General features: G+C 40.6%; 1 protein-coding gene across 1 annotated transcript in view; it reads left to right on the forward strand.

Annotated features, from left to right (window-relative positions):
• LOC136863803 (17-beta-hydroxysteroid dehydrogenase type 6-like) overlaps positions 1-17,488 on the forward strand; it is a 176,023-nt gene that overhangs the window by 20,045 nt on the left and 138,490 nt on the right. Inside the window, exon 2 of the mRNA XM_067140142.2 lies at positions 11,840-12,064. Coding sequence (XP_066996243.2) covers positions 11,845-12,064 — 220 coding nt within the window. The 5' untranslated portion in view covers positions 11,840-11,844. The remainder of the gene's footprint in view (positions 1-11,839; positions 12,065-17,488) is intronic.

Consider the following 17,488-nt stretch of genomic DNA (forward strand, 5'->3'; position numbering starts at 1 on the left):
CCAGGCAAATGCCGGGGCTGTACCTTAATTAAGGCCACGGCTGCGTCCTTCCACTTCCTAGGTCTTTCCTATCCCATCGTCGCCATAAGACATATCTGTGTCGATGCGACATAAAGCAAATAGCAAAAAAAAAAAAAAAAAAAAAAAACTTGACGGTACTTTTAATGCACGCGACCTGTGGCACCGACTTCGAAGGGGGAGGCGGCAAGGCCTTAGGGGGCGGAGTGCCACTTTGCATCCCCCCCCCCAATTCTCCTTCTAGTGTTAAGTCCCCATAAAATGTGGAGTTCGGTAGCCTCCGGGGCCCCGAGTCGTGAACTACATTGTGACAAGATTTAGAAAGTAAGTCCCAAGGTCTGCTGCGCGATAGGTTGAGCTGCGCTGATGGGCTTATAAGCAGAGAGTCCGGTGAGCTCTCCCCAGTGAGTTTGGTAGATGATTTTATATCAAGAAATGAGATTAAAAAGCGGATATTCCTTCAAAGAACTACATTTCCCAATGGAGACTGTTCAGGCGGTATATCTGGTGGTAGAGCTTTTATCATGAAATGAACAATGTACAGTAACAGGTCACGTATTCAGAAAATGTATTTATGAAGCAAGTACTACTTTTTTATTTGTGATTATTTTGATAGCTTCGTACATTAGACATTCCTTCAAAATATTTATCTAAGAATCAAGTTCTATTTTTCTGTTTACTTGTGAATATTACTGAAAACTCTGTACATTAGACTGGTTCTATTACTGATCTGTTTTTTATATTTTTGAATTATATAGGAATGTTTGAGTTAATATTCGTCCCTCATATCACATGCCTATGTTAATGTTAATTATGACCCCCCCCCCGCAATAATTAACCGAAGTCGGCGCGCCTGCATGCCACTCCCATGTATTAGATTTTCACTGTTGTCCTCGTCATCTCTGGCTCCCTTTCTCGACTCTGCAACTTTCTGGCCCTCTTTGCAAGACTTTGTGCATTTAAATCAGCTTTGGGAACCAGCACTCTGTGGAAATCCAGGAAAATCTTCAGAGCATTCTTCCAGGTTGAATCCCTAGCTGACGTAGGTCTTGAACACATTTCCCTCATTGAATGTATTATTAACACTTACAGGGACATTTTTTTATCTATTAAGGGGATGTCGCTCGCCCGGTCGCCCACGCTGCGAGCCTGTCTCCCGCCAAGCACTTTGCCGTGATGCGTTTCTTGGTGCCGTAAGTTCCCCTCCTATGCAGTCTGTTGAGAGGTTTATCAGCCTAGGGTTCAGTTTTGTCAAGTTTTCGCGTGTTTAGTGCTCAGTGTGTTGTTCCAATGCCATCTTCTTTAGTTAGCGTATGTATATCCATGTACTCCAGAACGTACGGGATATCTTGTGCGAAAACTCTCTACGCTCAGTGCCAGGCGAGCGCTGGCCACATTGCGGCAGAGTGCTTGGCGGCAGACAGGCTCGCAGCGCAGGCGACCGGGCGAACGGCAATCCCCTGAATAGTTAAAATAATGTCCCTGTAGATTGAGTGTCTGATACCCCACAAATACCATTTTTGAAACTTTCCTTTCTTTTTCTTGAAATTTGTGTTGGCCTGGCCATGATAATGCTTTACATACAAATCACACAACCACGAGGATAAAAAATACTTTGACCTGGACATGTAACCGCCAAACAAGCAACAGAATGCAACATACCGTCGGTGTATATGGCTGACCAACACACAAAACTCCCTAGAAAAGAAAACCTCCCAAAGAAAAAGGAACCAGTCCAGAAAAACAGAAAATACTGCAATTCCTAGGCCTGAAGGAACAGATTTAGAAAGGAGGCGTAGTTTCCTTATGTCACGTGGCATTAAAATGAATGTTAAATGGCGTTTGGGGTACTTTTTAAATATAAAAGCCGCATGCACTTCCAGCTATGAAAATAATTCAAAGTCATAAAATGGGTATTTTCAAAACAAAGTTTTTTTTTTGCTAGGGGCTTTACGTCGCACCGACACAGATAGGTCTTATGGCGACGATGGGATAGGAAAGGCCTAGGAGTTGGAAGGAAGCGGCCGTGGCCTTAATTAAGGTACAGCCCCAGCATTTGCCTGGTGTGAAAATGGGAAACCACGGAAAACCATCCTCAGGGCTGCCGATAGTGGGATTCGAACCTACTATCTCCCGGATGCAAGCTCACAGCCGCGCGCATCTACGAGCACGGCCAACTAGCCCGGTTCAAAACAAAGTGGCTTACATCCTCCCCTAAGAGTGGTGTTCTGTCAAGTAATTGTAATTTTACTGATTACTTGTTGAGAAAGTAATTTGTAATTTTAAGTGAGTAAAACAGGTATCTGTAATTCATCACAGTTACTTTTTTTCTTCTTGTACATTTCCCATCACTGAATGTAGTTTTGAATAACTGACAAAAGTTCTTGATATATCCGCATCCTAGTCTGTAATTGTAATCTATCAAATGGTGGAAACTGTGATGTAAGTTTTGTACCTTAATTCATTAGAAATACTTTCTTCTCCTTCTTATTCTTCTTCTTCTTATACGGTGGTACTACTACTACTCCTACCGCTACAAATACTACTACTACAGTGGACTCTGGTTAATTCGACATGGGATAATTCAAAAATTAGATACTTCTAAAATTGGATGCTTCGAATAAAAGTTGATTTCCCTTGAAATTCCCATTCCAATCAATAATTTTTTTCTTCTAGTTGCTTTACGTCGCGCCGACACAGATAGGTCTTATGACGACGATGGGACAGGAAAGGCCAAGGAATGGGAAGGAAGCGGCCGGAAAAACATCTTCAGGGCTGCCGACAGTGGGGTTCGAACCTACTATCTCCCGAATACTGGATACTGGCCGCACTCAAGCGACTGCAGCTATCGAGCTCGGTCCAATACATACAAAAAAATTACATTTAATTCAAATTGTTGAAGCTTAAATTTGGATAATTCGAAGTCAGAATGTATCGCAAGTTTATCTTGTAACGGTTCCTGGAATTGAAGCCTTCAAATAATACCCAAATATATTCTATTTTTATTATAGCTTCCTAGTTATAGTCAGGGAGTTGCTGTTGTTAACAGACTTAACCCTTATCTCTGCTAATGCCAATAAATGTATTGTTACATGTGCGAAATAGTGAGTAAATACTGTAAATTCTGTTGTTTTACTAGTGCTTGTACAGTATAGTTTCGTGTGAAAGTTTTAATGTAGAATACAGAACAACATGGCAGGTGTTAAGGGTCGATAGAATGTATAATGAATTTATTTTATGTACTTATACAGTACTATATTTTCGTCAAAATAGTCATTCTTGATTAATACGAATTTTGGAATATTCGAAATTTTTGTGACTCCCCTTGGATTTCAAATTAAAAATAGTCCACCGTACTACTAGTACCACCACTATTACAGCTTTTACCACGCCCTGGCGGGGTCGATAGCATTCCACTAACATACTCCTCCATCCTGGCAGAATACACATTCTAAACCAGGGCCTCTGAGGTTGCATGCACCGGTGCATTGCGAGGCGCAAGGTGCAACAGACGAATTCGCTAGGTTGAACAGAATGCAGACCCCCACGCCTGGATTTTGAGCAATAGCGCTGTCTCTCTCTTTCCCTACGCCTGTCTCGCTCGCTCCACCTATCTCCCCCTTCCTCACATTCTGCGCAGCGCCCCGCCGTCCGAGCCGAGTTGAGCCGAGCTTAGCCGATCTTAGCCGAGTCGCCCAGTGACAAAACGTTGGTCCTAGCCGAGCCGAGTTGTACCGATGCACGGTGCACAGACCCTCTGCGCCTCGGTTTGCACGCGTGAGATTTTGGGCGTTTGAAAGGCCCTGTTCTAAATGCTAAATGATCCACCTCTTCCATATTTTAGATTCTGAATTTTAAACAAAATATTTTTAGAAACATGTTCCTGCTTTTCTGAACTCTTCGAAGAGAACCATCGGATGTAGATTGTTATGCACGCTAGGTTTACTAGTTTTTTTTTGTATTTGCTTTACATCGCACCGACACAGATAGGTCTTATGGCGACGATGGGAGAGGAAAGGCCTAGGATTGGGAAGGAAGCGGCCGTGGCCTTAATTAAAGGTACAGCCCCAGCATTTGCCTGGTGTGAACGTGGGAAATCACGGAAAACCATCTTTAGGGCTGCCGACAGTGGGGTTCGAACCCACTATCTCCCGGATGCAAGCTCACAGCTGCGCGCCCCTAACCACACAGCCAACTCGCCCGGTTTACTAGTTGTTAAACCCACTGCTGACAGGTTACATTTTATGTAATTCGCTGTTTCTGACTGTGTCGGATATGCGGGCTTGGCCCAGTTTTACGGCCGAATGGCACCCCTGACGCCAACCATGTGTGGAGGGATTCATTCACAATCGCATATTCGTGTTGGTAGAGTTTTATGTTATGCACAGTATGATGACGATGAGATGGTGATTTTTAGCATTTGAAAATCAGGATATTTAGCAATTTGATTTGAACATTTAGCACTGTTTAGCATTTATACTGTTGCAATTTAGCATTTTATAGCATTTTGGAGAAAACTCTAATATGGGATAATACTGATAAACGAGTAATGTCTTTTGAAATGACATTAAAATCACGTTTGCAAAAGGTTAACAGTGTAAGTGAAGTGTACATTTATTTGCTATTTATATAAGTTAAAGTAACACAGAGAAAAGAGAACAATTGCTACAGGCTGTTCCGGGGTTACCGTGGTGGACAGGGGTGATAGAAGGTGCGGGCATGAATGGGTCTATCTAAGACAGTCAAAAGATTAATTAAAAACTTTACCGAGCTTGACAGCTGCAGTCGCTTAAGTGCGGCCAGTATCCAGTATTCGGGAGATAGTGGGTTCGAATCCCACTGTCGGCAGCGCTGAAGATGGTTTTCCGTGGTTTTCCATTTTCACACCAGGCAAATGCTGGGGCTGTACCTTAATTAAGGCCACGGCCGCTTCCTTCCCACTCCTAGCCCTTTCCTGTCCATCGTCGCCGTAAGACCTATCTGTGTCGGTGCGACGTAAAACAAATTGTAATAAAAAAGTTGTGACATTCCTTTTAAAATCACATCTCCAACTAAGTTTACCTTGTGCGCATAAAACTGAAAGTGCACGAGATGGTCAGTTGTAACTATTGTCTCCAGTGCCCACATGTATCCATCTGAACGTTTTACGAAATCAACTACATTTTCATATGAGATATCATATTCTTTTAAAGTGTCTATTATTGCCCTGCTACAAGTAGTACCAAAAAAGTTACAGCTACCTAGAAATAATTCCTGGTTTGCTTTGTCACACATTGTTTGGAATAAAACAGCGAAAACGCATCTTCCCTGTATGTGTGAAGTCTCGTCTGCAACTATAAAAACTGGCTTTCCTTGTAGGCGGTCCTTAATCTCAGCGTTCATTTGTTCTCCACAGTGAGGTACATACTCATGTCGCAATGTAGTGGCCTTGGCAGATCTGGCATGTACTTGAACACACGAAATAATATTAGTAATTTGCAGTACGTCAGTGTGTGTATTTGTCAACGTATACCCTTCTAAATAGAATATGTCTTGTAGAACGTACAGCTAGCATATAATTTTCATGTAATTATCTTTTCGCGACCTTGGAGTGACACATGTTCTACTGGTAATTGCTCTCGAACCTTTTGAGACGGTGACTTAACAACTGGTTTTGTTTTGCAAGCTGTTCAATAATAATTTATGTCACTGTTATTATTATTATTGTTATTATTATTATTATTATTAGTAGTAGTAGTAGTAGCGAATTCTCCCATTATTGGAAGACGTTAAGCAAATAACTCAGTCAATTATTCTGTGGGTTCTTCTTGTTGTTCCATTAGGCTTTAATTCTTTCCGAGAAGGCTTGTTACGTTCTTCCGACCACTTTAGTCTGTTCTGTTGCTCTGATGGAGCTACCCAATTGTTTATTTTATGTCTAAAGATGTCCCTTTAGACAACGTTATGTTTGCGTTCATGAGGTCCTGGCTTAAGCCAGGGTGTTGAGTGAACTGACATAAACTGCTATCGTTTTTGTCAATGGATTTTCTGGTAATCTACTGATATCATCAAATAATTTCATTCGTCTTCTCCTAATGTCAGTTCCGATGTTTTAGAACTTTACTGTTGTTTTCATTGATTATAACCTGTAAACGTTTTCCTAATGATCTTCCTCTCATCTCTTTTGATTTCTTCAATTTCTTGTGTTATGTTGAGTGACAATGTTTCACTTGCGTAAAGGACTGACTGGTTGGTTTTATGACTGTGTTGTGATGCCGAACTTTTGTATGCCTTGACCTGGATTTTTTTTTGTTCTAGATGTCTTGGTGTAACCCTTTGCTTTTTTTTTCATTTTTTGGAGACGAGTATGTTGTGAGATCTCTTCAATGCCTGTCGGTTCGATAAATTCTCCAAGGTATTTAAAGTAAGTGACCCTGTCAATTGTACCATATTTTGTTCTCAGGCTCTTGATATCTGTCTTTAGTTATCTCAAACGATATCTATAGTCCCACCTTTTCTGCACTTTCTTTATCTCGAGCTGTTTAATGGCGGTCTCCTCATCCTCTGTTAGTATCGCCAGATCATCTGCAAAAACGAGGTATGGTATGTGGAGGTTATCCATGGTAAAGCCCAGTCGGATTGGCTTCCAAACTCAAATTTCTTGAGTTCTTTTTCCCATTCTTCAATAACCATGTCTAGGACGACGTTGAACAGAATAGGAGAGAGTTTGTCGCCTTGTCTCACGCCTGTTTGAATGTAGAAGGGTGCTGAAATTTTCCCCATAAATTTTACCTTATTATTATTATTATTATTATTATTATTATTATTATTATTATTACTATTTGCTAGTTGCTTTACGTCACGCCGACACAGATAGGTCTTATGGCGACGATGGGACAGGAAAGGCCTAGGAATGAGAAGGAAGCGGCCGTGGCCTTAAGTAAGGTACAGCTCCAGCATTTGCCTGGTGTGAAAATGGGAAACCACGGAAAACCATTTTCAGGGCTGCCGACAGTGGGGTTCGAACCCACTATCTCCCGAATACTATCAGCTGTCGAGCTCGGTACTTTATTATTATTATTATTATTATTATTATTATTATTATTATTATTCACAGTCTGGTCGCGATAACATGGTCCCCTCAACTTTGTGTACCGCGCCTGGTGTATCACTTCCTATGTCCACATTCTGATAATAGCGCTTCTCAAGCTCCATTCCCTATCTGTGTTGTTTAAGATGCTTGTTAGATAGGCCACTAAGAACTCCCGGCTTAACTTCCTGCTTTTCAATGAGTCCTTCAATTGTACCTTGGTCCACCTCTACAGCTACAATCTTTTGAGTTCTTGGTTCGAGTTTCACAATAATCGTTTCTCGCGTACCCATAGTGTATCTTTTTCTAGGTAATGTGGTATAGCCTTCCTTATAATTGAGGATGCTGTCTCTCAATACATCCTTCCCGATTATTCCATCTTGCTTCAAATTAAAGTCATTACCAACCAGACAGAAATCCGGATTCCTGCGCGCAGTCGGGATTCAAACCTTACACTTTGTCGCTGTTTAACCATTACAAATTCCCTTTAACTGGAGGATCTATCTACGGTTAATGAATATGCCTTTTGGTGCACATCTTTCCTTTAATAAGAATACATTACTTCCAATATCTGTCAAAAATCTTAAGGCAAATCTTCTACAGGCTATACTTATCAATATCGTACCTTCGTACTTGAGGTACTGGCTTTATCGAGACTAACCTCCTTGGGGGGGTCCATAGGCGACCCTCCCTTGTGGCCCCTCGCGAACTAAACCAGAAGCCCTGGGTCGAGTGCGACCATCTACTGCACTTTCTTACGTGATGTGACTTCCTGGGCAGACTTCCCGTTTCTGCGTTTTTGGTTTCCACTCGGTCCCTTTTCATGTCTTGAATATTGCTCTGTGCGAATTCAGCCCTCTTACGGCCCGGACTTTTAAACTCATATAATTTGAAAATTTGCGAGGACTGCCTTATTTTTATGGAGCACTCGGCCTGCGTCCTTACATTCGTGACATGTAAGTTTTCTCTGGGCTTCGCTTCCACATTACCCCTCGAGTGCGTACTCACGCTCCCGTCAGTATGTTTCTCTTTATCATCCTGTTTCCGCTTACAGTATTTTTCCTCGTGAACATTTTTATTTTAACAATAAGTGCATTTTATTATCTCCTTAGAGTATGTCGTACTGTTTGAATTTCTTTTCGTCCTGTTCTATCTAAAGTCCCGGACAATATGACCCTCTTTTTTACAATTAAATCATATGACGAGTACGTATTTAGCCTTGTGAGACTTCTTTTCTGTCTTTCTTGGCCACCGGTCTTTAAATTCTTTGACCGGTACCTTTTGCCACCCTTCTTTTCGTGAAGATGCGGACTAGCGTTGCCTATATAAAGCTTCTCACTCTTTCTCTGACAATTTATCAAGGCTTCTTCCTGCCTAGCTACAGATATCGTCTCTTCAAATGTTTTTGGAGTTCGATCCGGTAACTTAATTTGGATAGGCCCAATCAGTACTCCATGTATGAATGCTGCTCTTGCTATTTTAGACAAAACATACCATTGACTTATTCTGTATCCTACTGTAGTGGTTCAGTATCTGGAATGGCATTTCGAAACATTGCCGTATTTTCTTCGAGCTTTTGTGCCCCGTCCACTATTGGATCCTTTGCCTCTTGGATGTTTTGGAAAAGTTGAAATAAATGTAAATCAAAACTATCTTTTTCTCATAATATTCCCACAAAGCATCCTTAGAACGCTTCCAATCGATGGTGCCACCTCTAGCTAACAAGTTTTCATGGGCTGCTCCTGAGATATTAGTTAAAGTGTATTTTAAAATAGTGCCTGGTCAGATGCTTTGATCATGCACTGTGCCGTGTCTACATTGGCAATAAATTCGCGGAGCCTATCCGGTTTACAACCTACGAATTCATGTCCTATCAGTCCTATAAGCCTTCTGTCACTGATACAAAGGGTCCCTCCTGCTCGTGCACACTATCGTTGCTTGAGCCTGACTCACTAAAATCATTATAATTTCAGTCGGTGATACGTGATTCTTCCTTGCTTGCAATTAACAATACCGATACTCCCCCATGCCCGAAATAAATAGACTTCATTTTACAATTTGCTTTACGTCGCACCGATACAGATAGATGGTATGGCGACGATGGGATAGGAAAGGCCTAACAGTGGTAAAGAAGTGGCCATGGCCTTAATTAAGGTACATTTGCCTGGTGTGAAAATGGGAAAGCACGGAAAACCATCTTCATGACTCCCAACAGTGGGGTTCGAACCCACAATCTCCCTGATGCAAGCTCATAGTTGCGTGGCCCTAACCGCGCGGCCACCTCACCCGGTGCAATAAATAGTCTTGACTGGCTCTGCGTTGACCTGGCGTTGGACGTGTACTGGACTTAGCCTTTTCTGCGGGTATGTTCAAAAATCTGTTTCCTCTTCTCCACTGACGTTGGACACTTCAAGACACAACTCAGGACTCTCAGTAGGATTATTGGTTCTTTGAGTCGTCGGGAACGTTCTGATGGGGAAGATCCAACTACCTGGGAGTGAAGAAGTTGATCCAATTCTTCCTTTTATGATCAATTTACGTAATTACGTACAACTATGGACAATATTTAAAATACAGTTGAGCGTATTTTCTTGCTTGGTATAGCAAAGTCATCGATGCAGTCTCTACTCTCTTCACCGACTAATTTCAAGTCTTCAACTGCGATTATACTTATTATTAAGAGTCCCGCAATTCCTCTTCAGACTGGCAGGAATTCTTCTAGCAAATGCTCCGACGACTTCTAAGAGAAAGGCTGCGGGGTCTCCTACTTACTCTACAAAGGACTTGCAGCCTTAGACAAGGTGGCCGTGGCCCACTGTCTCCCGGATGCAAGCTCACAGCTGCGCAACCCTAACCGCACGGCCAGCTCGCCCGGTAATCCTGAACCCTTCTTTCTACATGTATAGGAACTTCAGGAAACGTTTCTGGACTCATTTTATTATCTCTGTACTTCTATTGTTGCACACCTTCAATACAACAGTAGCGTGTTCAAGTCTAGAGCGTACTGACGTATTGTAGAGTGTAATAATTGTTGACAGCATTTTGTAGGCGCTCTTAACTGCTCTTTAAAAATGACTTCGGAATGTTAACTTGGCATGAAATAATATACAAAGGTCATTGTATTCCATTAATTTCTTCAAGTTCTCCCCTAACGTCACATAAGTCAAATTTACCGGCAGTTTGGGTCTTGAAAAAGAAAGGGTTACAGATTTAGATATATTAAACTTTAGTTTGATCTAAATGCTCCATTCGCAGCCCTGTCGTACTATACAGTATGTATCCGTGATGATGATGATGATGATGATGATGATGGTACAAACTTTCAGAGATGATGGAAGACGGTAAAATGATTAATTTGAGATAAGGAACTTTTGGAAAAGGTTGTGATTTGAAGTTCCGTATTTCGGTAAGTATGAGGTTTAGAAAAACATGTTACGGGAGTAAATTGTAGCAAATTTTGTGCTCTACAAAAATGATGAGTATTGTTTTGTAGGATGCACTGGTAAAGTGTTATCGAGCAAAAATCGAAAAAAAAAAAAAGGTGGTCGTACTGATGCGAGCACAGGCACGCCAAATTAGAAGGCTTGGCTTCTTGATAAGGGCCTAGGTACAAACAACATATCCAAAATCCAAAACTACGTGACCTTTTGTCAGGTAACCCCCCCCCCCCACAATTCATGACCTGGCCACTGGCGTATTAGTAGGTTTCCTCTTAGCCTGGATATATTCTTTTCCGGCTATATGAGCCACTGGAAGAGTTTGCTTTCATGGGAGTTTCTACCTCGTTATTATAACTGGACCTGTTGTTTACATAAACCTTACAGAAATATGTGGCAATGCCATCGACTATTTGCTTAGTGCTTCGCAAAGGTACGCCGTTTAAAATCATAACCCCGGGGTTTGATCTATTTTTCCATTTGTTTTGAATGAAATACCACAATGACGATGGGTGCATATTTTTATAAGTCCTTCGCAACTTCTTTTGAACATTTTATATAAAAATTTTACCACTGAATTGGAAGCTTTCTCATTTCTTTAAACATTATCTTATTGTGCTCTGAATTTTTCGTATGTTTTCGATAATAGTCCTTTAATTTTACGGTTTCAATAATTTTATTTGTAAAAGAAAGTGGATATTCCTTTTAATTTTTTAATTTTTGGAACAGTCTTATCCGTAATCTCGTTAAAGACAATATGAAGTACTTTATAGCTTCATTAGGATCATTTAGTGTTCCTTTTTTCAGATCATCTCAGTTTTCTCTTTCTAGCACTTTGTAAAGACAATGAAAATCTGCTTTCGAGAAATCGTGCATAATATCAACTTTATTAGTTTTAATACGAGTTTCAGAATCTATATAGAGGAAAGGATGAGGAAAATCATATTTTAGGAACGTTAAAATGAGTTACGTTGGTCAATATTAAGTCAAGCGTCCTTCCATTACGGTTCTTTATACACTTCATTGATGTAACTCTGTATTTATTGCATCCGTAAGTGGGGCTTCAGAGCCGAGTGTCATCGTCACAGGTGGCCATACTCCGAATTCCAGCAAATGTACTTTATGTGGACATCTTTTAAGGAATAGTAACGTCCACGTGGTTCGGTTCCCACGTATAAAAACGGACGTCCCGTGGCTAATATCATAAACAGTCGTGTTAAACTACAAGGTTGATTTTGCTAGCAGCGTAAGAAATTAAGCTCTCTTTACTAGTTCCGCCAAACCATGCATTTAACTACAATTATTTCTGTTTCAGGAATAATGCCATCTCTGACAATGATTCGCCGTACTGGAATATTTTTCACTTGCCTGGTCGTTTCCTACACTTTGGTCCGCTTACTGCTGGACAAAGATGTCAGCGCACTTATTCTGTATTGCGCGTTAGGACTTACGTTGGGAAGAATTATGTATGCTGCCATTCGAAAATTACTTCCGATAGAACTGCTGCCGGAATTACACAAGAAGGCCATCTTTATTACAGGTTTGTATTAACCAAATATTTTCTTCCTATAATTGTAGGCCTATTTTTTTCTACATCTTAAAATTTGCTTCTCACTTTGTTTTTATCTAAGTTTAGGTACACAAATTTCGAAAGCAGGCTCAGTTCAGTTTTGTCTGTCTGTATGTCTGTTCGTGTGATTGTTACGACATAACGGGAAAGTGTATTAACAGAATTTTACGAAACTCAGTATGCAGAGTACGAGTAGTATGGTTAGAGAAGTAAATCGAAAAAACAGTAATTTAGGGAAGAGAGAGAGAGAGAGAGAGAGAGAGAGAGAGAGAGAGAGAGAGAAAGCAATTCAAAGAGTGTCAAATGTCTGTAAAAAGCATTCTGAGGTCGTAAATTTTTATATTTGTCTCCTTACGTTTCTTTATTGATCAATATTTTATGAGGTTAACTTGTTCATCGGCGAAGTAGAGGGTAATAGAAGATAGGCAGATATTTATACAGGTGGAGGTGCACGCCACCCCTAGTGCACCGTCACAGCGCTGTACTACAGAGGAGGCTTGTAGTGGTCGTCGTACCAACCATCAGTGTGGCAGTCCGACTGGCGAGGCCGCTGCCAGGCTGGAATACATCGCTGGTAATTTCACGACGGAAAAGCCGTAAAGAAATTGAACACTTAAAAGTTCATAATAGGTGAAAGTGAATTCTTTGCTGTTCGGGCGAAAGGTCACATCTCCCAATGCTCTTCCTATCCATTATTTTCCCTAAGACTGGTCACGCCTCTCAGCCACATATGGACATGCAGTCCATCGGACTGACGTGTAAAGGAAAATGAACCTTAAATAAATTATGCTGTAGAAGTGCATAAATAAGTCAAGCACACATACATTCCTAGAGTGCGGTGCGGTATTTTTATTTCAAAAATACTACAGTGTAGGCTGTAAAATAAACTGAGTGACCTACGTAATTACACGGATCCAAGAACCACACATTACACTCGGTATATGGGTGCATGTATCTGAAGAACATTACTGTATTGTTGGTTGGAGAATACTCCTGCAGGACGAGTAGCGGCGGTAGGAAGCTCGGGGCCCCTACGCAATAATTGAAAATGGGCCCTTCGTTTCCTGATAAGGAATGTTACAAGTTTACTTCGTAGTACAAGGTTGTATATTATTACAATGAACAGCAACGCAACGACGATAATAATAATAATAATAATAATAATAATAATAATAATAATAATAATAATAATAGTAATAATAATAATAATAATAATAATAATAATAATCATCATCATCATCATCATAATTGGCGTAGGGATGTGGCGAACCCATCGCCCAGTGGGAAACCACTGCAATCATCCACCCGAGTATTGGCGGGAAAACCATAACTATTCGGGTAAGGAGGGAATGCCTGCCCGCAGCCGAAATCAAGAAGAGGAAGAAGCACACGTGGTGGAACGATAACTGCGAGAAGACCTTAGGGGATCATCTGAATGCCTGGAAAAGATATTACACCTCGAAAAAAGAAGAAGATTGGAAGATGTACAAAACACAACAAGCACAAACAGCAAAAATAATACCCAGTGAGAAACGCAAGTATGAAAAGGAACTACTGGACAAGATTGAGCAAGACTTTCATAGAGGTGAGACCCGTGAATACTTCAGAAATTTTAAAAAGAAGGTACAAGGATACAAGGCACCTTCCCTTTGCTTTCTAAGGGAAGATGGAACTCTTGCAACATCAGATGAAGAAAACTGCGAAATCTTAGCTAAGTATTTTAACGACCTTCTAAACTGTGAAAAACCAGCCAACCCCATCAAAACAAACAAACCAGTGAGCCAAAACCTGCCATCTTCTCCACCAAATCGCGATGAAATCAAACGCCACATAAAGAGACTGAAAAATAACAAGGCTCCTGGTGAAGACTCCAGGATTGCGGAACTGTGGAAACATGCCCCGGAAGAAGCAATTGATATCCTACGCCAAACCATTGTAGATATATGGGAAAAGAACAACTACCAGAGGACTGGAAGCTAGCCTTGATCCATCCTTTACAAAAGAAAGGAAATATAAGAGATGTGAAAAATGACCGTGGAATTTCTCTTCTGTCAGTAGCCTACAAGATCCTGTCACTATCCATCCTAGAAAGACTAGAACCAAGCAGGTTTTCGGAAAGGCCGATCAAGTGCAGAACAAATACTTAACCTAAAAACCATAATAAGATACCATATGCTGAGAGGTCGAACCTATGTATCTACACTTGTAGACTTCAGGAAAGCATACGACCCTATCGACCGTGATGTGTTGCTTAACATCATTGAAAAAATGGGAGTCGATGAGAAACTGCTGGCGATAATAAGGGCAACACTAACTAATACCAAATCCAAAGTATAATTCCAAGGATGTCTCTCTGAAACCTTTGAGATCAAGACAGGCGTTCGACAGGGAGATGGGCTGTCACCTCTTTTGTTCAACTGCGTACTTGAGAAGGTAATACAGGAGTGGCGAAAGACGTTAAAAGAAAGAAACCTTTACAAACCCGTTAGGATTGGGACAAAGAAAAACGGAGTGGAAATAGATTGCTTAGCGTTCGCTGATGATATAGCCCTTATGACAGAAAAATTCGAAAGTACAACAGAACAAATCAATGTGTTAAAGGAAGTAGAAGAACAAAGTGGTTTACAAATTTCCTTTCAAAAGACAGAAGTAATGTCAAATATCAAAGATGATGTGGCACAACTAAACACCAAATATGGAACGATAAACCGTGTTAGTAAATTTAAATACCTTGGGGAATGGATTCAGCAAAATGGACTTGACAAAGAGGCCATAGCAGCAAGAAGCAAGAATCTTCACTTTCCAAACCACCCGCAACATATACAACAAAAAGTGCTTTTCCCTGAACACAAAAATTCGTCACTACAACACTGTCATCAAACCAGTATCGCTGTATGCATCTGAATGCCTTATCCTGTCCGAAAAATGTTTGGTTCCGGATTTAGAGAGGAAAGAAAGAAAGGTCCTACACACCATACTTGGTCCAAACTACAAAAATGACATCTACATTAGAAAATCTAGGCAAGAAGTGTACTCTAAGATAGAGAAGATCACGGACACAATGCGTAAAGGCAGAGTTCGCTTCTATGGTGATATACGACGGATGATCGACTCTCGATGGACGAAACGTATCTTCAGTATACTGTATTTGACTCAAAACCAAAAACGGCAGTGCCATGGTACGTTAATGTCAAGAAAGATCTTAAAGAACTGGCCCTACAAGCAGAGGATGCACAAGACCGAAATCTTTTCAGAGCAGCCATCAAGACTTTTGAGACTTTCCGGGACGAAAAACGGGCAACTGGTACTAAATGGACAGAAGAACGTCGTGATAAACACAGTGAGCTAATGAAGACGATGTGGATCAATCGAAAAATGAACAAATGCCAGAATGTAAAGTGAGGCTTATCGTGGTCCTTAGTTGGCCGATTAGCGAAGTTGAATAATAATAATAATAATAATAATAATAATAATAATAATAATAATAATAATAATAATAATAAATTTGTTCGACGCTTTTTAAGGCACCGATTCTTTTATTCGTAGTTTTTTCTTTTAGCTCAGATTTTGTTAATAATTGGGAAAGCAGACGTCTGCAGCTCTCGTAAGAGTGCCATTCCTAGTTCCAATACTTCACTGGTAACGAAAATGAGAAAAGCATTTGGAGGACAGCCAACGTGAGATTTGAACCCGCAGTCTCCCGTTTGCATTGATAGGCCCAGACAGCACACGAACGCTCTGACATAAGTGGGCTGAAGCTGATAATGACCTTTTAACCACTTAGTCCGGTTTCGAATATGAACTCGGGAGCTGAGTATTGAGATGAGATTCACATAGTAGGCTACAAGTTTTAGGTGAGTGTGCTTTTCCTTAGAGAGCAGTGGGGAACTGAGTGAAACCAACTGGTAGTGGAGTGCATGGGCAGAATGAAACAGGAAAACATGCATCGCCTACACTTTAAAAAAGTTGATATAGCACAGTGATGGGCCCCTCACAAGCCATGGGTCCCCCCGTCCCGCGGGGTCAACGGGGTCCTTATCGCCTTAACAGCCCAGGACACAACAGTTCAATCTCTGGTATAAAAATGTCGCAAAACGATCAACGTACTTTCTTTTTATATCGAACCAGGAGCTCTATGGACTATATTCACTCATGGCTACGAAATTTCATGACCGAACTTTCGTAATCAAAATGCATTCTCTAGATTTTAATCACCTGCATTCATCTGGCAAGCAACAAGTGTTATTCTTCTCGTGTTCGATATTCATATGTTCTCTAGACATTAATTTTCATGTATCCGGAAGCTGCTGTGTAGATAACTATGATGAAAATGTTTTAATGATGTGTTCCTGGTGCTATAATAAACTCTGCATCGAACAGTGTGTTCTTCAGCTACAATACCGTGAAGTGCCTTCACCACATTCAATTACCGGTTATTACTTAAATTATCTAACGCTCGAATTATTGTTTTTTTTTTTTTTTTGCTAGTTGCTTTACGTCGCACCGACACAGATAGGTCTTATGGCGACGATGGGACAGGAAAGGGCTGGGAGTGGGAAGGAAGCGGCCGTGGCCTTAATTAAGGTACAGCCTGGTGTGAAAATGGGAAACCACGGAAAACCATTTTCAGGGCTGCCGACAGTGGGGTTCCAACCTACTATCTCCCGAATACTGGATACTGGCTGCACTTAAGCGACTGCAGCTATCGAGCTCGGTCGAATTATTGTGGTGTGTTGAATTTTATTATTTATTTTTACTAATTAATCGATGTTGCTGTTGTTTCCTGTAGCTTTCTACAGTATACTTGCATGATAAGAATTATTCAATTGTCTCCAGGCTCACATTTTTATTTATTTATTTATTTATTTAGGATCAGAAACAGCATAACGCCGAAGTACAAAGATCCGAGCTATGTACAATAGATATTCATCTAAATTGAAATGTACATAAATATTTACAAAGTAGACAAATATACACAATAAAAACTGTACAATCCTATATAATACATATTTGCATAAACAACTAAATAAACAAAGGAAAATACACTTAAATACAAGAGATAAAAACGGTAAAGAACAAGAAGGAAACTTAAGTTTTAAGTTATATGAGAAATATCATGACAGAAGGATGGAAACATTACGAAGATATCTAGGTTCTTGTTGTTACATAAAGTATTAAACATTGCTGGAACACGTACAGAAAAGGACCTCTGGGCGAGAGAAAGCCGGGAGTAAGGAATAATAAGGAATAGGGTCTTCATTCTGGTATTACGGGATGGGACGTGGAAGGGGAATAAGGAAACTAATTCTGGAGACCTTGTAAACAATTAGCTGCTTTGCATAGCAGCTTTAGGTCGGCTACTTTCCTCCGAGCAGAAAGAGTTTTGTGTTTTAG

Source organism: Anabrus simplex, chromosome 2 (genome assembly GCF_040414725.1).
Source record: "Anabrus simplex isolate iqAnaSimp1 chromosome 2, ASM4041472v1, whole genome shotgun sequence".
Classification (NCBI taxonomy): Eukaryota; Metazoa; Arthropoda; class Insecta; order Orthoptera; family Tettigoniidae; genus Anabrus; species Anabrus simplex.